The sequence below is a fragment of the Daucus carota genome, chromosome 9 (assembly GCF_001625215.2).
Source record: "Daucus carota subsp. sativus chromosome 9, DH1 v3.0, whole genome shotgun sequence".
NCBI lineage: Eukaryota > Viridiplantae > Streptophyta > Magnoliopsida > Apiales > Apiaceae > Daucus > Daucus carota.
Genome location: NC_030389.2, coordinates 343,780 through 364,491, shown reverse-complemented (window position 1 = coordinate 364,491; position 20,712 = coordinate 343,780). Strand labels below are relative to the sequence as shown.

Genomic DNA, 20,712 nt, shown 5'->3' with positions numbered 1-20,712 from the left:
TCATTGTCTTCTGTCTGATTTATTATTCGTGTGTTTGAGTGTATCGTTTTGTGCGATGTGTCTCGCTTTATGCGATGTATTTGGGTTGAAAATGAATTTTACGGTGTATTGGGAGATCTGGACATCTCGCATCAACAACACTTTCGGCAGCTCTATAGCTGGAGTCCGGCAATTAGATAGCTGGGGTGCGTTTAGAATGGTAGTAAAAATCGCATGTGCTCACCTCTCACAAAATATATCTGTTCATAACATGAGGTCTCTATACTCAGTTTTTGCAACTGAGTCCTTAGAACATTACACTATCCATGAAATTACTGTGAGGGTCAATTGTGAAGCTACTATTTTCAAGAGAGATGCAGGTTGGATTGCTTAAGAAACCATTATCTTCATTTTTAATTTTCAGAATATTTGTATTCAGTTTGTTAAGCAATCCGAAAACAAAACGACTAATTATTTAGCTCGTTTATTTGTTTTTCAGCCTGGTTGCATCATCAGTTGAGGGTTTGTCCCGATTGAGTCTCTTTCAAAGTATTAATGAAATCCACTCTAAATTTTGGCAAAAAAAATTCTTTAATAATGATGGACCCCTGCATCGAAATCATCCAGATTTATAGATCTCAGTGTTTAGCATGTGTTCATACAAACACACCAGACAAATCCTAAATATATTATCGTTAGCTAAATTCAGTCAAAACTTTCATGCCCGGTTTACTACATTTTTCTTATAATAAAAACATCACATAAAAAAATAAATAGTATTGATACTTTTATCTCTATCATTTTTTCTATTTGGAATAAAATAATATGATCAATTTATATAAAAACACGAGAAAATATAGTTTATACATATTGATAAATATCCAAAACGCAATAGCATGTAAGTAGTTACATCTTTTATATAATTACATATTATGCTAATGTTAATATTTTGTTTGTATCTTCACGGATTTAAGATAAATTAATTATATTTAAACATTCAAACAATTATGAATGAAATCTTAGATAATAATATTAGTTATTACTTCTCATACTAACTAATATTATTATCTTAAGTTATTGCAAATATTAGCCTTAAACACGTATAAAACACAACTATATATTTCAAAATTTATTATTATTATTTTATTTTATTTTGTTTGATATTATTAGATGTCATATTTTTTTTTTGAATGGACAATTCTATGATAATTAATTGAAATCTGGTTAAATCACATGAAACGTTTGATTATATTTTCATTTACAAATTTAGTTTTTATAATATTTTTTATATTGTAAATCAGTAGTATAAATAGTAAATATTTTTATTATCTATTTGAGAAGATTCACATTATTTATATAAATTTTTTATTTGACTTTCTATTTGCCTGTTAATTATTTTATAATAGTAATATATTTTAATGACAGTAGGTTACTTTTTTATTTTTTAACTAATTAAATATTATATTTAAAAGAATAATGGTAGAATTTTTTTATCTTGTAATATCATGAGTGTTTGTAATAAAGATAATATATTTATTTAAATATCTATTAAGAAGATTCATATTTATTTATATAAAATTTGTATTTGACATCCAATTTATCTTTTAATTATTTTTCAATATTAATATATCTTAATGATAATAGGCTATTTTTTCAATTTTTTTAAATAATATAATATAATTAAAACAATAATGGTGGAATTTTTATCTTTTAATACATTATAAGTGTCTGTAATTTAAACTGTACTGCTTAATGATGGGTGTTGCGGACTTGTAGACTACAAATTATTCTGATGTTGGCTTATTATAGATAGTATAAATTTGCAATAAATGTTTGGGAATTTGGCAAAAATGCCCCTTTTTCCCATGTTATTTGCAAAATTACTACATGCCTTGAATCATTGCGAAAATACGTTTCCTTTGTACAATTTCAATTAGAACATTTGCATAGATTCGAGTTTGTTCTCGCGGGTTGCCATCTTCATCTTCTCATCTCATCATCGAGGTCAGTTGTCCTCTCCTCTCACTATCCTCTCGCCTTTTTAATCTCTCTCTTTCTCTCTATCCTCGCTATCTCCTCCTCCTCTCTATCTCGTGTGTCTCTCTCCACAACCTCGGGATGGAGTTGGGGGCTGGATAGAGGGAGGTGAAAATGGATTCTAACGGTGACAATAGGTAGTGACGGAGGATGAGGCCGATACTCAGCGGTGGCGGAAAGAACATGTATAGGAGGGAGGTAAGTACGGAGAGGAAGAGAAGTGTGCTAGTTGGTTGCTTTTAAGTTAATTTCTAGTATGATGCTTTAGTTGATTTTCTGGTTGTAATGCTTGTTGATTTTGCTTTTATGATTGTTTTTGTGTTATTGTTATTGGCCCTGTAGATGCCGTTATTTTTAGCCATTTGCAACTAGTTGCAACTTATTATACAACTAAACGTAATTTTCAAAAAAAAAAATTCAAAGTTGCATTTGTGGTTGCATATATGGGTGCTAGCAGTTGCAGATATGGTTGCATATGCAACCTCCGTGTTTTTACAAATATATCTTGAAATATAGTATTTTTGTAATTTGTTTTAAAAAGTGACAGTAATTTTCCAAAAGATCATTTAGACTTGGATATTTATGAAAAAAGTCCTAAATATTTATATTTTAAATCAAACATTGACCCTTATCTTGTCATAATATTTTTAAGAATATATTATAAAAAAAGTTGAGTTGCATCTTAGTGAACCATTAAGTATATTAAATTAAAACATTATTCTTGTAATTGTAAAAGAGCATGGTGATATTTTTAGATCAAACATCATGGATTATAAAATATTAAGAAGATTAAACTAAAATTCACGTGTTGATGCTAGTTTCACGCAGGGGCTTGACTTGTTAAAGTCTTAGATTAGATGATCATACAACTGCTTCACTAGAATATTGGCATAAAAAATTCTCCCATGCGTATATATATGTTACACAGTTAGACGACTAAATAACAAACCTGCGCAGTGGCGGAACCAGGACTTAGATTTAGGGGGGGCTCAAACAATGTTGTTCACGGGTCATTCGGGTACTAGGTACGGACGATCGGGTACGTAAAATGCCAGTTGTTATGAATCGGGTACGATGACCAGCGAATCCGGTTCGCGATTCGATATCTTGATCTCTTTTAGTGATTTTTCACTAACAATATATAGTCTACTTATGATTTCATGATTAAAATATTTATTTTACCCGAAAATAGAGAAGTAAGTTAATCAAAAAATGAATTTTAAGGTTACTTAATAAATGATAAGGACCTTCAATACATATTTATAAGGGGATCTAAATCTTTTTTGTAAAAAGGCATGTCTCGTGTGTCTTTTCTTTCATCTGTATCATCTTCTCAGCTCCTTTCTTTTCTTATTTCTTTTACTAAAGTACGTTTCTAAAAACAATTTCAATCAAGATAGTGTCAAGTTATCTTCCTTTGTAATATCGCTTACGTTAAAGGTGGATCGCCAAAGTCAGCGAACTCGAACGTGATCCCTGGTGATCCAGGTCGAAGTGGAATCATGTTCGAGAACATTTTAGATCGATACTTTTTATCTAGAGTGCAGGAGCATTTCTTAAGATTATACAAGCTGCTAGAAGAGGGTCCATGCACATTTTAACATATAAGAAGAATAATGTAATTATGTGCAAAGTCTTTTGAAAACAACTAAGTGACCATCATAATTCAAAAGAACAAATGTAAAATAGTTCAAAATTCAAACTCTAATTCTTGAGAAATCCAGAACCCTCAATTAACAATCTTTTTACACAAAATCACAACAGATACGAAAAGATTAAAGAATAACAATTTATCCAAGAATCAATCAAAATATCATACCTTGAAATTTGGAAAGCAAGTCTCTCTATATCTATAATCCAACGGGGGCTAAAAAAAATTATATTGACATCTCAATAACTTAGGGGGGGCTGAAAAAAAAATATACACTATTTTTTCAAGTTCAGGGGGGGCTCTAGCATCCCCTAGCCCCCCTCTGGTTCCGCCACTGAACCTGCGTATACATATGCGTGTGCAGTTATGAGGTTAGTTATAAAATCTATCTACAAGTAACAAAGTAAAGGTCTGAAAATGATAAGATGATCACTTTGCAACTAGTTGAATCAAAATAACTTCCTATTCGATCTTTGTATTTTATCGATGGAGGAGGCTAATTGGTAGTCATTAACAAGCTAGCCTCGTCTCGCATATATACAATACAATACTCGCCCGAAATGAAATTGATCACTGGTTTTGTAATTGCTTTCTTACTTGTCGTCGTGTCTTGTCAGCTCCAGACTCCAGCTTTAGCAATTAAAAAGGTAACTTGTAACTACTAGCTAGGTTTAATTTGTAACTACATTCTTCTTTCTCCGATCCTCAGTTATACTATATCACGTATATATGGACTTGGCATGCAGTCTTATATAGTATACCTGGGAGTACACGATGCCCCGGAAATCAATCTACCTGACGCTGAGCTTCATCAACGCCGAGCTCACTCACACCACCGCTTTCTTTCCTCTTTCTTGGGCGGGAGGTCTGTCTGTCTGCGATTTAATTATATATGTGGGATTTAATTCGTGTCCGTTTTGGACTCATCACATACTAATTAGTCATATTATTATATGTACAAGCTGTGCTGATCCTCATTCATTTTGCAGCCTAGACAAGGCCAGAGAGGCCATATTTTACTCGTATAATAAGCATATTAATGGCTTTGCTGCTCTTCTTGAGGAGAACCTTGCAACCCAAATGGCTAGTACGTTGTTGTTTTGTAGATTTTTATTTATATTTGCCTAATACTAGCTAGCTAGTATGATTTATATACTTGCAATGACGCTTCTAATTAGCAGCTACTCGGTTAATCCTGTATGCAGAGCATCCAAATGTGGTCTCTGTTTTCTTGGATCAAGGGAGAAATCTTCACACAACACATTCATGGGATTTTCTTTTACTCGAAAAGGATGGAGTCATTAGAAGTAGTTCCCTGTGGGAAAAGGCTAGATTTGGTGAAGATACCATCATCGCAAATCTTGACACGGGTACCTATTACATCTTCTTTATCACTCCTTTATAAGTACTTATCTCACTACTTTTATTAAACATATATCAAACCGACAAGTACCTATCCATGAGTAATTTTCCCAGCATTATGAATGTCCATTCATATAAAGTTTTATTATCTAGGCATTTGGCCCGAGTCTGAGAGCTTTAGCGGACATGGATATGGTTCGATTCCAGCAAAGTGGAAAGGAAATTGTGGTGGAATTCCTTGCAATAAGTATTCATCTCCTTAGACCCTCCTTGTTTTATCTAAATATGTATGTATATGGAATGGCACGAGCAAATGACTATAAGATATATATATATATGTTGCAGTAAACTAATTGGAGCCAAGTATTACAACAAAGCTTACAAACGGTATACGGGAAGGTTTAATGCTTCTTTAAACACAGCTCGTGATTATGAAGGGCATGGAACCCACACATTGTCAACAGCTGGTGGAAATTTTGTGTCTGGAGCAAATGTATCAGGTCACGGGAATGGAATTGCAAAAGGGGGTTCGCCAAGGGCCCGAGTGGCAGCATACAAGGTTTGCTGGCCTCCAGTGAATGGAAGTGAATGTTATGATTCTGATATCATGAAAGGCATTGATACAGCCATACACGACGGAGTTGATGTTCTTTCTGTATCTTTAGGCGGAAAACCTTCTGACTACTTCAGTGATGGAATTGCTATTGGGGCTTTCCATGCTGTCAAAAAAGGTATGGTGGTGGTATGTTCAGCTGGAAATGATGGACCAGCTTATAGAACAGTATCAAATCTTGCACCTTGGATAATAACTGTTGGAGCAAGCACTACTGATCGTGTTTTCGAAGCTTATGTTCAGCTAAGCAATGGCCAGCGCCTCAAGGTTGAACACCATTTAATTTAATAACTAAATTCTACAACAAATATGGTAAAAGTCGAGTGTTTCCAGATTAATCAATTGGCACCTTGTTAACAGGGAACAAGCCTTAGTAAACCCATGTCAGAAGGCAACTTTTACCCACTTATTGATGCAGCGGATGCTACATTAGCCAACACATCTGCAGAGAAAGGGTAATATACATCTTGACAATGCATGCCACATGTTACTTAGAATAACAGTTATTTTTCTTCTGTTTAAATGGTAACTTTTAACCTTTTAAGGTGACATGGTCTGTAATTATACTTCTTGTTCTGAATGAGGTTTATAGGCTATGTGATCTCACTTTCTGCAAATTTCCTGACATTGTCTTGGGAGGTTCCTCCCGGATTTAAATGATGTTATATAAGTTTTCTTCTCCAGTGAGCAGATTTTGGCAACTTAATTGGAGTGAACCAATAGGTTTAATCATGACAAATTTTGTACCCATTGGTAACGTAAAAGGAAGTAATACGTGGTACATGAATGCAGGAGGCTTTGTATGCACGGAACACTGGATCCTAAAAAGGTGAGTGGCAAGATAGTCGTGTGCTTGAGGGGGCAGACAGCAAGAGTGGCCAAGGGTGAAGAAGCTCGTAATGCTGGTGCTGTGGGAATGATTCTTTGTAATGACGTTGCCAGTGGTAATGATATTATTGCTGATCCTCACGTCTTGCCGGCATCCAACGTCAATTTCACTAATGGTCTTGCCATCTATTCTTACCTCAATTCTACCAAGTACAGAGTTGTTCAATTAGTTCTGTCCAGAGTTTGTTCTTAAAAGCTGTAGTATTCAGTATAACTAATTTGTTATGGTGACAGAGATCTGAAGGGATATCTTGTTCCTTCTTATACACATTTGGACACGAAACCTGCTCCCTTCATTGCTTCTTTCTCTTCCAAGGGTCCGAACGTTGTCACACCTGAAATCCTAAAGGTGACACATTAGCAAGATTATATATCAATCCAATTGTTGTGTTGTGATTTATGTTTGCTATCCACATGGTAACTCCATCATAATAAACATTACATGGTTTCAGCCAGATATATCTGCACCAGGAGTCAGCATAATCGCTGCATACTCTCAAGGAACAAGCCCCACAGGTTTAGCATTAGATAAGCGAAGGACTGCCTTTAATTCAGAGTCCGGGACCTCCATGTCTTGTCCTCATGTTGCTGGACTTGTCGGCCTCCTCAAAACACTCTACCCACACTGGAGTGCAGCTGCAATCAGATCTGCAATCATGACGACAGGTATGTAAATAACTAAATTTGATGTACATATATAATTTGATCGAATGATAACATCTGTGACATTGATACAGCCAGAACAAGAGATAACACAGGTCATCCTGTACGCGGTGATTTTAACAGGGAAGCGTCTCCTTTCAGTTATGGGGCTGGGGTAATACGGCCAAATCGTGCCATCGATCCCGGCCTGGTCTATGACTTGTCTATGAACGACTATCTGGACTTCCTCTGTGACAGTGGCTATAACAGCACAATGATGAAGAGATTCTCAGAGCACAAGGATTATAAATGTCCTCCTCAGAGTGGCGGCGGCTTTAATCTCCTCAATTTTAATTACCCTTCCATAAGTATTCCTGGGAAGCACCTTATCAACAATAGTTGCATGGTTACGGTGACTAGAACACTGAAGAATGTTGGTAAGCCAGGAACATACGCTGCTCGTGTTCGTCAACCATCAGGTTATTCCGTGGCTGTGGAGCCCAGTGTTATAACTTTTCAATATATTGGTGAAGAGAAGCGTTTCAAGTTGATTGTTGAAGCAAAATCATGCAACCTCAACAGCATATCAGAAAGTGAAGGGGCCTACACTTTTGGAGTGTTGATATGGTCCGATGGCAAACACTATGTGAGGAGTCCTCTTGTGCTGGCTGCTGCTCCTCCTCCTCCTCATGTGGTGGCTGCTGCTGCTGCTCCTCCTCCTCACCAGAGCCAGGAGTAGTAGTTTCCTCTGCTGTCTGCACCGCACGCTCTCAGCCTTTTTGCAGCCCGCAACGCCCAACACTAAATTAGAGGCCGTGTTTGTTTCGGATCAATGCTCAGTTTCTCACTAGTCACTTTTTTCTTCAAATTCATAAGTTAAATGAAACGTCAAGTTGAAATTTCTGCCATCGACCTTTTTTTTAAATTTACAAATATGATTTTATTAAAGTATATAGAAAAATTTGTAAATATATCCATATTTTTAAATTTATTTTCAAAAATACGATTCAAGTTGCCAATGAGATTGTAGCGTTTAGTGAAAACGGTTGATTTCATGTTAACGGCAAATGAGGTTGCACGGTATATGATCACTTTTAAAATGACTAATTTGTAATTTGTAGTCAATATTAATAAAATGAAACTGAGATTCTAATTTATTATTTTTAATGTATGAATTTAATGAATTATATATAAAATGTCACCCAATTAATATAGTCTTTTTAAAATTTAAACACAATTTATTCAAAAAAAATAAAAATTTAAACACAATAATTCAGAATCTCAAGAATTTTGATAGATTTCAAAAAACATAAATACTTTAAACAATCACAAAATCTATCATTTTATAAAATCCAAAATAATCTATGAGCATTTGAATATCATCAGATTTTAATAGATTTAAAAAATCACAATTTAATATCATCGAACTTTTAAGTATAATTTAAAATTCTATAATTGATACCCATCTAATTTTGTAAAATAATTTATATATTGATATCTCAAGATCTTGATACATCATTTAAAATATGAATTGAATTCACTCGAATTTCATGAACAAAAAACAATTATTTAAAATTTAAGTAAAGTGCATTTTGTGTACCTGCACTTTTAGCGAGACACCACTTGTAACATTGCATTTCTAAAACCATCACATGCAATATCACAGTTTATAATTCGATACAATTTATGCAATCCTGTCTATAATTAACGCCGTTAACAAACAAAGGGGTACTTGTGTAATTTCATCTCTGTAATGACTATTTTATGCTTCTTTTTGCTATTTAACGAAGCTGCAACCCCTTCAAATCATTATACAGCCTCACGTAATTCTAATTTTCTCGTAGTTGTCTCATACGCTAGCTAGAAAATTAGGGTCATGTGAGGCTGTAGAATAATTTGGGGAGTTGCAATTTCGTTAAATGACAAAAAGAAGCAAAAAAAACCGTTACAGATGTGAAATTATACAAAATACCCCTTTGTCTGTTAATGGCGTTGAGAATTATAGACGGGACTGCATAAATTGTATCGGGTTATGAACTGTGATATTGCATGGAGTGGTTTTGGAAGCAAGTAGTGTCTTGCTAAAAATACACGTACACAAAATACACTTTACTCTTAAAATTTCAACTAAATACAATAATACACCCCCCAAATAATAACTATAACAACTTTGATAATGCGACAAAATTAGCATTTTTTAAATAATAACTATTTTCATCGACAAAATATCTGGTCGTTAATATTATAGAAATGGAGGGAGTATAAATTAATCTCTACGCGATGCATAAGCAACAATTAGTACATGAGCTTAATGAAAAAACTGTCCCGCCCAGTTTGGATTCAGGCATCATTAGTGCAGTCCAGTTCCTGACCAAGTAAAGATCAATAATTTTCTACTTCAGGATACAAGCTACTCTATTAAATTGTGTACATATAAATAATCTATACTACTAGATAAGAATTGCATAGTGAATTGGATTGCAAATGTTCTTCATCAATGACCAGTGCAAACAGAAATAAGTTGTAAGAAGTGATTATAATTCCGCAATGCATTTTCCATCGAGGTAATAAACAACTTGGGAAACTGCTTCACCAAGGCCAGCGGTCACAGCAGACAAATTCTCCAAGTATTCTTCTGAAGTTGGTTTGTCACCATCAACGATGTCAGTGACAGCTTTCATAAATATTGCAGGGATTTTCAGCAGATCCGCCACATATGCAACTGCTGCTCCCTGCCCAAAAGTGCCACTAAGATATTATGGCCATGTTTCATGGGATTATAAACCCATGGATCATAATCTCTCAACTGTTATATCCCAAGGATTATTAATATTTAAATTATCCCATCATATGTTCACTTTGAATAATTAAGTTTAAAATTGGATTGTAACCCTTTAAATTTTATCCTATGTTTGTTTGGAGGGATGATACATGGAATAGGATTATCAAGTGTTTCTTTGACGTTGAATTACATTATAATCCTTCTAAAATAGACTTGATTGAGATGATTAGATAAAACCTCCTTCAACCAAGTATTACGGAGGATTAGAGCATCTCTAATGATACTAAATTGGACATGTAACACATTGAATAAAATTTTGTCGAACTTGTAGGACATTGTTTTCCGAAGGAATTGGCTATTTTAAAAATTGTATGTTAATATTATTCCAAGTTGTTATAAATAGAAGATATTATTTAATATGGTAATAGTTTTTGCAGAATCTTACTAAAGGTATCAGGAAGTTCGCCAAATATAGTCAATTGACCCCTCGAAATACAAATTTTTTCATTTACATATTATCTATATTTTCTATTCATGGCATGCTATCAGGACTTTGCTAAGGGTTTTCTAGCATTGGATATGCTCTTATAATCCTATCATTTACTCCAAAACAAACATGGGATTGGAAAATTTTAAGGATTATAATCCTTGGATTAATATCAAATAAAGTTTTACAAAATAAAACATGGGATTTAAAAATTTAAATGATTATAATCATATCCCATACTTTATCCAAAAGAAACAAACATGGGCATAGGCCATGTTATAACCATAAAAATTTTGCCCACAGCAAGCAAATGCCTCCTTAATCAACAACTTGGAGGAAGATCTCTTTATAATAACATCATTATAAGATCACAAAATGACAAGAAAACACCTCCTTAATCAACTTGTAGGGAGTTCTCTTTATAATAACATCATTAAGATCACAAAGAAAAGACATCATTACGTTTTACATAATATGAATTATGTTTATGTTAGTTGGTCATGTTCTTGGAAACAAATAAAGAAAAGGTTGATCCCAATTGTTTTTGCCAAATTCAAGTATATAATAAGGAATCAGGGCTGAGGGCACCATAAAATTACAAGCACGTAATTTAAGCCCAAAGTCAATGATGGAATAGAACCAAGGAAGTCCATATATAAATCAAGGGAGATGGTACAGGGAGACTTCAGGTAGCCATTATATATATTTATAATTTATAAAAAGACAACATTATGGGATCCAAGGTAATGTACCATGGTGTATACTTTTTGCAGATGATATAGTTATAGTTGCTGAGACTGAATGAAAAGTTATAATAGAGAGTTACTGTAGAGACACGAGATTTACGTATAAGCCGTTCAGAGACTGAGTATTTATAGTGTAATTTTAGCAGCAGACCTAGACCTAATGAGGGGATAAATATTTGTGTTGGGGAACAAGTTTAGTAGACCTACTGAGGGAATAGATGTTTGTGTAAGGAAACAAGTTTTATGTCCAAAGGATAATTCAAATACCTAGGTTCCATTATTCAAAAAGAAGAAAAGATAGATGATGATGTCATCCATCGTATTAATTCAGGTTGGTTAAAGTGAAGGGCGGCTACAGGCTTATTGCGTGATAAGAAAATTCCATTAAAATTAAAATGAAAATTCTATCTTTTAGCAGTTCGGCCGCTTTACTTTCTGGGTCTGAATGCTAGGCAACCAAGAAGGTCCAAGAACAAGGGTTGGAGGTAGTAGAAGTGAGGATGTTGATAAACTTATGGATGCACTTTGTTTAATGGACTGTCAATAGATTTCTTCTAAAGTAAATTACATGTTGCCTCTATTTTAAATAAAACAAGCGAAGGCAAATTGTGACACCCCTAAACCCAGGGTCAGGGATTTAGGTCGCCACGAGATCCTTATTCACAATTACCACACTAAATCTCATTTCCCAACCATAAGTAGCATGCTTATGACCCCCCCCCCCCCCCCCCCCCCCCCCCCCCCACAACACACACAGAGGTTATAGTCTCAGAGATGATATTACACTTAATTTACATGCATAAATAAAAATATCAGTAGTTCATTACAAACCCAAAAGTATTTAAGTATATCACTAGGTTGGTTTCTAAGTGAAACTACAATAGTGATCTGGTTGTTCAACTAGTTGTTCAAATTAAAGGTTATATGTAATAACCCCAAAATTTGTACTAGTAAAAGACAAAAATAGATAGTGACTTTTGTTGATTCTCAAAAACACTTTCGACTATGCTATATAGGGATGAATAAATAAAAATTCCGAAATTATATTATTGTTATATGAGCAAAATTAGTGTATGTAAAGCTCGAAGGATCACGAAAATTAGCAAATTAAAATTTCTCGAAATACGGGTCGATATGAATTATATGGGGAAATTATTAATTGAAGAATTATGATCAAAAGGCAAAAATAATAGAATTCATGGATATTATAAGAATGAAATTTCCCCAAAAGATTTAATTATCTTGGATATCCCGGCAAGATCGATCGATGAGAGAATGACAGAACAAACCACAATATAATCAACCGGGAATGCATTAATCAAGCAGATTAAAACAAGCAAACAAGCCTTAAGCTTGTAGATTAAACACTTACAAACTATGGATAAGAATCCAATATTAGCTAATGGGTCTAGGTCCTTGGCATACGTATGTCAGGGACCTGTTAACCAACAATCAGTTTCCTGGCCGTTGGATGAATATCCAGCGACCAAGATTAAAACAAAAGTTTAATATGTCCAGCGCTTTTTAACCTCGTCCAGCGGTTAAAAAGAGCTGGACAGACCTCGTCCAACGCTAAAAAAGCGTTGGACGTAGGTTATAATCCTGGCCTCTGGATATTCATCCAACGGCCCACGAATTGTGGGTTGGGTAAATATGCCAGGGACCGCTGCCCTTAGCTAATAATCAAGTGACACATGTATTATATACATACATATATATGTGATACAAAATTATCTACCTAAACTTGATTTAAAAACCACCAAACCACTTGTTTCTTTCACATAACACAAGTATCCAAATTTTCAAAATCTCTCAAGCTCAAGAACACTTCACTTCGGTCCAAGCTTTTTCTTGAAGAAGTGAAAATCAAAACTCAAGCTACAAGCCTCCTAAAATCATGTTTCTTAACTGAAAAGCTTCTTATGGATTAGATTAAGACAAGGTAAAATCCTTATCCCCATCCAAGCTTATTTAGTTGATCAAATCTATGATGGAAGATGAGCATGAATAGTAATGAATATTGTCTAACATTGATTTTCTTTGATATCTTGAAAAGATCCAAGCATTCTAAGTAGTGTCTAAGCTTTCTTTAGGCATCTAAGCTACCACCAAGTGATTTGCAAGCTTAAGAAAGGTATAAAAACATCCTCCCTTCCTTGATCAAGTTTATATTATGCATGGGTGTAGTTATATGGATGTTTTATGGAGTTGTAATGGTTAGATCTTGCATTTGAAATGATTTTAGTATAATACTTTGGTGTGTTGGTTGCAAAGATAGATCTAACCTTGTTTTGGATTGTAAATGGTATAAGATGATCATGGTATGAGTTGTGTTGATGGATGAGTTAGATTATGTTGGGTTATGTTGATTTGTGTTGGTTTTGGTTGGTTAGAAATATGAAATCGTTGCGATATAGCGGTTATAATGCTTATTTTATTCAGGCAGTTGAGAAGAAGTTGTCGAATCATTGAACCACTATAAATGCATGAAACTGTGCAAGAGCAACAAGATCTTAGTTATAGTTTGTTTCAGCGAAAAAATCACGTCGTTTTGACTTATGGTTCAAAAGATATGCGAGCTTTCGTAAAAGACGTTACCGAGAAAGCTAGTGTGCAAAAACGAACTTCGACACGATAATCGAACCACTTATAAGCCGTAACAAGTTGAGGAAAATATTTCATGGACAGTATGGTCAGTTGTGAGTATAATCTAGAAAGAATCACGTTAAAAAGTGAAATTTCCGATTTTATAAAATTACGAGAAACAAGGATGCGCAAGAACTATAACTTTATAGTGAAGCAACGAGCACCACGTTTCAAGTTAGGGAGATGTTAGACCCCACAACATACTAGGTAGTTCAAGTAGGTTGTGTTATATGTAGAGTATGGTAATTGGTATAGTCTCAATATATGGTTTAAGTAATATTACCAGATTTGCATGATTGTTAGGATAATTTTGATAATGATAGTTGTTTATTGGTAATCGATAAAACTATTTACCGTGGTTGCACAATAGAAAGATAAGTTTTCCTAAAAAAAAATAAAATTTACCATTAAAATTTTGTTGGCAACAATAAGGATTTTGAAAAAGAAATTGTAAATACAAGGATTTTTTGAATAAAATTTGAAAAAATAGGGCTTGCAACCATTTTCGCAAAGAGAATCAATTATGATAAACCACAAATGCAACTTCAAAATTTTAAAACAACTGAAATTGTATTTGATTGCATAACATGTTACATAACAAGTTGTAGTATATTAATCCAGTCAAAACAATTAAAAAGAAAAAACAAACAAACACGAAGGCAACTTATTTACGATTTGCAATTATATTTGCAACTTAAATCAACCATAGATACAACTTCAACTTTAAAAACAATTGAAAAATTACATAAGATTGCATAAGATCAAGTCCTAAGTTAAATAAAATTAGTGATACCTATTGCTATAATACGGCACCAAAAAGCGATTTTTTGTCCTAATATAGGACTTAGGACTTGCACTCCAATGATAGTTGCATTTTAAAACCATATAATTCCAAATATAACTAACTCTCAATCTAATTTTTTTCACTTTTCTTTATACTACACATACTTGCATTTCATTTAGAGGTGACTAATGATGTGGCAAGATTCAAATATGCATAACCAATTATGCAATTGGGAATATTTGCATTTGAGTATGCAATGGTGAATTTTTGCATTTGGTGCTAAATTATAGCAATGGAACCAAGTATAGCATTGCATTGGATTTGTCATTGCATAACAAGTTGCATACTTTTAATCAACCAATTCTGCTCACATCTTAATAAAACAACCAAAATAAACAGGATATTTGTAAATCTTATCAAATAAACCAAAATAAATTATATTCAACTTCGCTAATTGAGAGTCGGTAGTCATACACACAGAATCACAGATATATACACAAACTGATTGGATTTAAAGAAAGGTATAATCAATTAAATCCAATTAAATTTAATATCATTCACCAACCAGATTAAAACAGGTTCATCATAAATATCTAATCAGATTTTAAGACGAAGAAATGAAGAAGAATAATAGCTGGAAGCCCTAGTGTTCTAGCAACTTACTGCAAATAACAAATATGTAAGTTGATAGGAAGATCTAGTGGTGGGAGAGTAAAATTTTGAGCGTGGTCTAGTTATGGAACTGAAGTGCAGACGAAGTGGGATCAGTTTAAAAGATGAGAAAATTGGGTCGGGTCCGTAAATGTGCAATTTAAGTCAGCTACGAATGAAATTGATAAACAAAGAGTTAGTTTTCTAGAAATATTACCTCCATGTCCTTAAGTGTGGCGTCATTTGCAATAATAGATGATTCATCCATTGGGCACATATCCATAGAGTCTCCAGTAGACAATTTGCCGGCCTGTAACAAACAACATATACCTACAAATGAGGCAAACAACATCCGATGAAATTTAGGGTGATCCAGAACAAAGCATCAAATGGTTATATGAATACAACGTAACACCAAATATGATAGAAATCAAGTAGACCTTCTGGAAGTAACAGTGAGAAAGTAAGCTGAATATAATGCAGAACACTATAGTTATTCAGTCTACCATACAACTCATACATAAGAATATTTCTGATGTACTATGTGTCGCTCATCCAATGTTGGGCAGTTGAACGGTAAACACTATAGACCCTAGACAGAGCTGCTCAGGACTGTCTCAACTAAATTTCAAGCCCTGAGCGAGATTTTAAGGGAAGGTCTTTTTTATATATAAAAAATATTTTATTTTATTTAATACATAAATTTAATATATAATGTATAATAAATTATCATGTAATATTTATTTTTTTCATATTTGAAATAGTTTATATATTAGGTTATTATAGAAGTACATAAAAATTATTTATGATAACATAATAATTATAATTACATTTTACACAAAATTTATACATCATTTTATATATTGTTATTTTTATTTATTGTTAGGTTAATTTATATATTAATGTAACATTTGAGCTAATTAAATATTAAAAAAGTACTATAACACAAAAGATAAAAATCACATAATTTATAATAACGTAAAATTTATGAAAAACAAAAATAGATATTAATGATTTAAAAATTAAGTTTTATTACATTAGTTAGTACTTACACATGTCACTGAAAAATTCAAAATCATTTGATTCATCTGATTTTCGTTTTTTTTAAGTTAATCTTATTTATATTTATTAATGTTTTATATTATACATATCTTTTCAGAAGTACAATAATTCATATTTGTTTTAGATATTTTTTCATAAATACAAATAATAGTTTAACTATTATAACTTAAGTGTGTGTGTGTGTGTGTGTGTGTGTGTGTATAATTATAAATAAATTGGCACCCTTTTAAGGTTGGTGGCCCTAAGAGACCGCTTAATTAGCTTTATTGTTGAGCCAGCCCTGGAGCTACTAGCCATATGCTCATGTAAAGACATACTCCAGTATGCTTAAAGCATTATAGAAGAAGACAAACCGGCCAGGAAACGCAGACGGCTAGTTCTTAAAGATACCAAAGGATTACCAAATCAAGAAATGCTATCTTAAGGACACATAAATAAGATGCAAGGTACAATATGTGATTTTTGATACTATGCTTCTTTGGAGTGGTGACCTTTAGCTTGATGTCCTTTGACATATTAGGTGTCGAAAAAGCCTGTCGCTGACCGACTCCATAAAGATCAAAGAGCTGCAATACAGAGAGATGAAAGATGATTTACAATGTTAACAAAAGTTGGATATAAATACCAAAGCAATATAGTATAAGATCCTGGAACAGGCTGGGTGATAATAGTCTTACAAAATGATTCAAAGTTTTTCTAAGACGGATGCTATTTTGTTACACAGACCCAATGTTTTAAAAATCAGATAATTCAATCAAAAAAATACAAGAGAGATAAAACATACTGGATTGAAGGGCTTATAAGAATTGAAAAATAAATCAAACTGTGTGAACCACAATCTATTTATGAATAGATTTCAATCGTAGAGAAGATGTATATTAAACTTACAGGGATAGGTATCCTCCTATCATGAAAAGCTACTTCTGACACAAGGAACACGTCTCCAATGCAAGCTCCTTTCGCCTGAAAATATCTAAATATCAATATGAAATTATTTATCAAGTTAAGTGATCTATTTACAGTCAACAAATAAAACCAAGAATTAACTATCTACACAAGAAAATAATTTTCAATGACTCATTTAAGATATTGCATGCGCCAATAAGGTCTTTCAACAAGATTAGGGTCCAAATTTTTAATTTCATAGGAAGAAACTACAAGAATAATAAGGTTTGATCAATGTGCTTTGAGAATGTTCTGGATGCAAGGCCTGAAAAGAAGCATAAATACATTGTGTTTAGGATATCCAAAAAGGTATCTTATAGAATGCCCCTTACAAAGCATGCTCTACCTTAAAGCCACCTGCGGTTCCGGCATTGATAATAAGATCTGGCTGTAATGCCTGAATGGAAGCATACGTGATGAGCGATGCACAAACTGTGCCTACATTGTCAACCCCTGGAAAAGAGAAACTCAACGTGATTGTAGTTTAAGGGGACTATACATGTCAAAATGAAAAACTGAAAGCCCGAAATTGCAAATACAGTACTTGTTACTTAGACATATATACCAATACCAGCGCCAGCTCATAAGCTACTTCCTACCAAGAAAATCTACTTAACCCATGATACTCACTTAGAACAGCACCAGTCACCTCAAGTACTTGACTAGCACAATTTCTCAGCTTAAAATTATTAAAGCCATGCTTAAACCAGAGGACAAATTGTGGATGAGCTTAAATTCTCAGTTAACATATGTGTTCAAATCTGTATATGAATTCAAATTTGAAAATGACCATTGTTTTACGTGCTTCTATGTCTCATATATGTGGTAATAAAATCAAGAATTCTAGTTAAATTGTTGACTCAATCACACATTTCAATTAACATATAATGTACACTTACCAAGAACTACGTCCTTCCCTGGCAGTACAATATTGATGTACAGATCATTGTAAGTACCATGATATCGCACCCAAGGAACCCCATTCGGAAATCTGCATTACGTAGGAAATAAAAATTAAGTCCATGTGTCCATAAAATAGAGTGCAAATAATTTCCAAAATACAAGATGAACCACATAAGCACAAACAAAACAGAATTTTCAAGGAAAAAGCATAAGAGCTAATCAGCAAAGAGAGATTCACATCAGGAAACACGGCCTCTGTTCGAAAATAGCAGTCTCCAAATTAATACTTTTGCTTTCTTTTCTTGAATAAAAATTTAGGATTCAACTATTTATTAAAGTTGAAAATTAATAAATAATTATTGAAGTTATCATTAACACACTGAAAAGAATTCAAAATGACTGGTTTCTGGAACATAAAGCGTAATTATTAGCTCCAGAGAGAAACAAACAAGAATAATTAAAAGCCCTCTGAAATGAAAAAGAAAAACTTACAGAGAATCTAGAGCCAAAGAGAGATGAAATTTATCGATTAAAGGTAGAGCTTCAGTCTGCATAGCTGCAAAAGTCAACTAATTCAACTAAGGTCAAACAAGTAGAAATCTAGATACATAATAATGAAGAAAATGGGGTACCCATAATAATGGCAATGGTGGAAATCGGACGTTTCGAAGTGGGCAATGACTCTGCCGGCGGAGTCATGACAGTTTTGTCACAATGAGTTATGCATCTAAATTGCAGTTGCACAATCCCATCTACTACAATAATAAAATGCCCGTGATTATGACAAAAATAATAAAGTTAAAATGCCTGTGAAATTACCAGAATGTCCCTAAATTTCTTGAAATAACGTAATGCCATTCAATATATAAACCATCTATCTATCTAGGGAAAATAGATTTTTTTTGTCACCCAACTTATTATTTGTTTAGAAACCTACCACTGAACTATAATTTTTTTCTTTTTTGTCACTAATATTAGGTTCGGACTTTTTTTTGTCACTAACGTTAGGTTCGGATTTGATTATTAACACTATGTTAGTTTTTTAGCATTATTAAAATATAGTGTTAGTCTGCAATATAATGGCGATCTGATATGTGTCTATATCTTTATATGTAGTGTCGTAGGTAGTTTACCTTGGAGGACGAGACTTATATACGCATTTTGAGACTCAAAAAATTTCAAAAATTATTTTATTTTATTTTTTCTGAATAAAATTTAATGTTGGTTTTTTTACCTTAAAAAAACATTGGATTTTTTTTTGTCACTAATGTTATGTTTTGATTTGATTATTAACGATGTTATTTTTTAGCATTATAAAAACATAGTGGTAGTCTGCAATATTATGGTGATATGATATGTGTCTATAACATTATATACAATCATCTATATGTCCCCTAGCTAGTTTATCTTGAAGTACGAGAGTTTAACATGCATTTTAAGAACTTAAAAAATTTAGTTTTATAAATTATTTTAAGACTCCACAAAAATATAGTATCACTTGACTTTATAGTTCTTTACCACTACTTGTCACGTATTTTAAGGTTACCACTTTTTATAAATATAGTTCCATAAGTTAATTTTAAGATTTCCTTTCTGAGTAAAAAAATCCGTACTCTCGTCCTCCAATATAAACCTAGGAGTTAGGACACATATGGAGTACTACATATAAAGATATAGACACTGATCACCATTATATTGCAGAGTACTGAAAAATAGATTTCTAAAAAATATCGTTTACATGGTCGGAAAATTTAAATAAAGGTTTGATTTTAATTAAATATAATAAAATTTCCCAAAATGCCCCTGCAAAAGTTAACGGTAACGGCAGAAGATAACATAAAGGATGCAAAGTGTCTACGGGTTAAAAGTAAGGGACTGCATAGTGTTTATTCCAAAACTATTAGGTACAATGCGCAACATGCTGAAATTAAAGGGGTGCCAAATAACTCTAAAAAGAATAACATATTGTTAATAATCCAATCCGAACCTAACGTTAGTGACAAAAAGAAAATCCGAACCTAACATTAGTGGCAAAAAAGAAAAAAATTATAGTTCACTGGTAGGTTTCTAAACAAATAATAAGTTGGGTGGTAAAAAGATCTATTTTCCCATCTATCTATATTGTAACTAGTATGTTTGCCCGCGTTGCGGGTGGAACAATTAAATTCTTTTTTCAATACAACAAAAAAATTTATATTTATAAAACAAAGTTTTTATAATAAATCAATAATTGTATATAATTAATTAATAAATTGATAAGTAACTTCTATGTTAATAAATTGTTTGTTTTATTTTTGTTATTATTTTTCTTTTTCTTTTTCTTTTTTCGTTCTTGTATTTTGCAGATAAGTTTTTATTTGCGATTAGAATTTTTGTTTTCTGGTTTTGAAATATAAAGAATTTAATATACATTCTATGCACATTCATATCGAAGTGATATTTGATACGTAATTCTCCTTAAAGAAATGTCACACCACACTCTCATATATCAAAGAATTAGATTGCTAAGCAAGTATTTCTCATAAAATTAACCT

The 20,712-nt window shown here is 32.9% G+C and overlaps 2 protein-coding genes across 4 annotated transcripts; one reads left to right on the top strand and one right to left on the bottom strand.

Moving 5' to 3' along the window:
- The first annotated feature begins 1,898 nt into the window (after window positions 1–1,898).
- Window positions 1,899–8,079, top strand: LOC108200951 (subtilisin-like protease SBT5.4). 2 transcript variants are annotated; one of them, XM_064084097.1, is made up of 12 exons: window positions 1,899–1,983; window positions 2,154–2,214; window positions 4,414–4,532; window positions 4,657–4,754; window positions 4,873–5,037; window positions 5,183–5,276; window positions 5,375–5,909; window positions 6,003–6,097; window positions 6,435–6,680; window positions 6,765–6,879; window positions 6,983–7,196; window positions 7,268–8,079. In XM_064084097.1, exons 2-12 carry the CDS (start codon window positions 2,167–2,169, stop codon window positions 7,909–7,911), a joined length of 2,373 nt encoding a protein of 790 aa, XP_063940167.1. In that variant the 5' UTR covers window positions 1,899–1,983; window positions 2,154–2,166; the 3' UTR covers window positions 7,912–8,079. The 2 variants fall into 2 exon arrangements, with proteins under 2 accessions (XP_063940167.1, XP_017224714.1); XM_017369225.2 differs by lacking the exons at window positions 1,899–1,983; window positions 2,154–2,214 and adding an exon at window positions 2,221–4,314.
- A 1,401-nt stretch (window positions 8,080–9,480) lies between these two features.
- Window positions 9,481–18,970, bottom strand: LOC108200450 (5'-methylthioadenosine nucleosidase). 2 transcript variants are annotated; one of them, XM_017368605.2, is made up of 8 exons: window positions 18,811–18,970; window positions 18,671–18,734; window positions 18,175–18,266; window positions 17,622–17,728; window positions 17,219–17,293; window positions 16,822–16,896; window positions 15,486–15,598; window positions 9,481–9,904 (listed from the first exon to the last, which is right to left on the bottom strand). In XM_017368605.2, the coding sequence occupies exons 1-8, from the start codon at window positions 18,875–18,877 to the stop codon at window positions 9,871–9,873; spliced, it is 627 nt and encodes a 208-aa protein (XP_017224094.1). In that variant the 5' UTR covers window positions 18,878–18,970; the 3' UTR covers window positions 9,481–9,870. The 2 variants fall into 2 exon arrangements, with proteins under 2 accessions (XP_017224094.1, XP_017224093.1); XM_017368604.2 differs by having other exon boundaries at window positions 15,486–15,578.
- Window positions 18,971–20,712: the final 1,742 nt, after the last annotated feature.

Excerpts from the sequence above, each read along its gene's own strand:
- LOC108200450 (XM_017368604.2), bottom strand. The coding sequence starts at position 18,877 with ATGACTCCGCCGGCAGAGTCATTGCCCACTTCGAAACGTCCGATTTCC. Across the intron at positions 17,729-18,174 it reads AGGGAAGGACGTAGTTCTTG|GGGTTGACAATGTAGGCACA; the intron begins GTAAGTGTACAT and ends TCTCTTTTCCAG. Across the intron at positions 16,897-17,218 it reads ATAGGAGGATACCTATCCCT|CTCTTTGATCTTTATGGAGT; the intron begins GTAAGTTTAATA and ends TCTGTATTGCAG.
- LOC108200951 (XM_017369225.2), top strand. The coding sequence starts at position 4,228 with ATGAAATTGATCACTGGTTTTGTAATTGCTTTCTTACTTGTCGTCGTG. Across the intron at positions 4,755-4,872 it reads CCTTGCAACCCAAATGGCTA|AGCATCCAAATGTGGTCTCT; the intron begins GTACGTTGTTGT and ends TCCTGTATGCAG. Across the intron at positions 6,098-6,434 it reads AACACATCTGCAGAGAAAGG|GAGGCTTTGTATGCACGGAA; the intron begins GTAATATACATC and ends ACATGAATGCAG.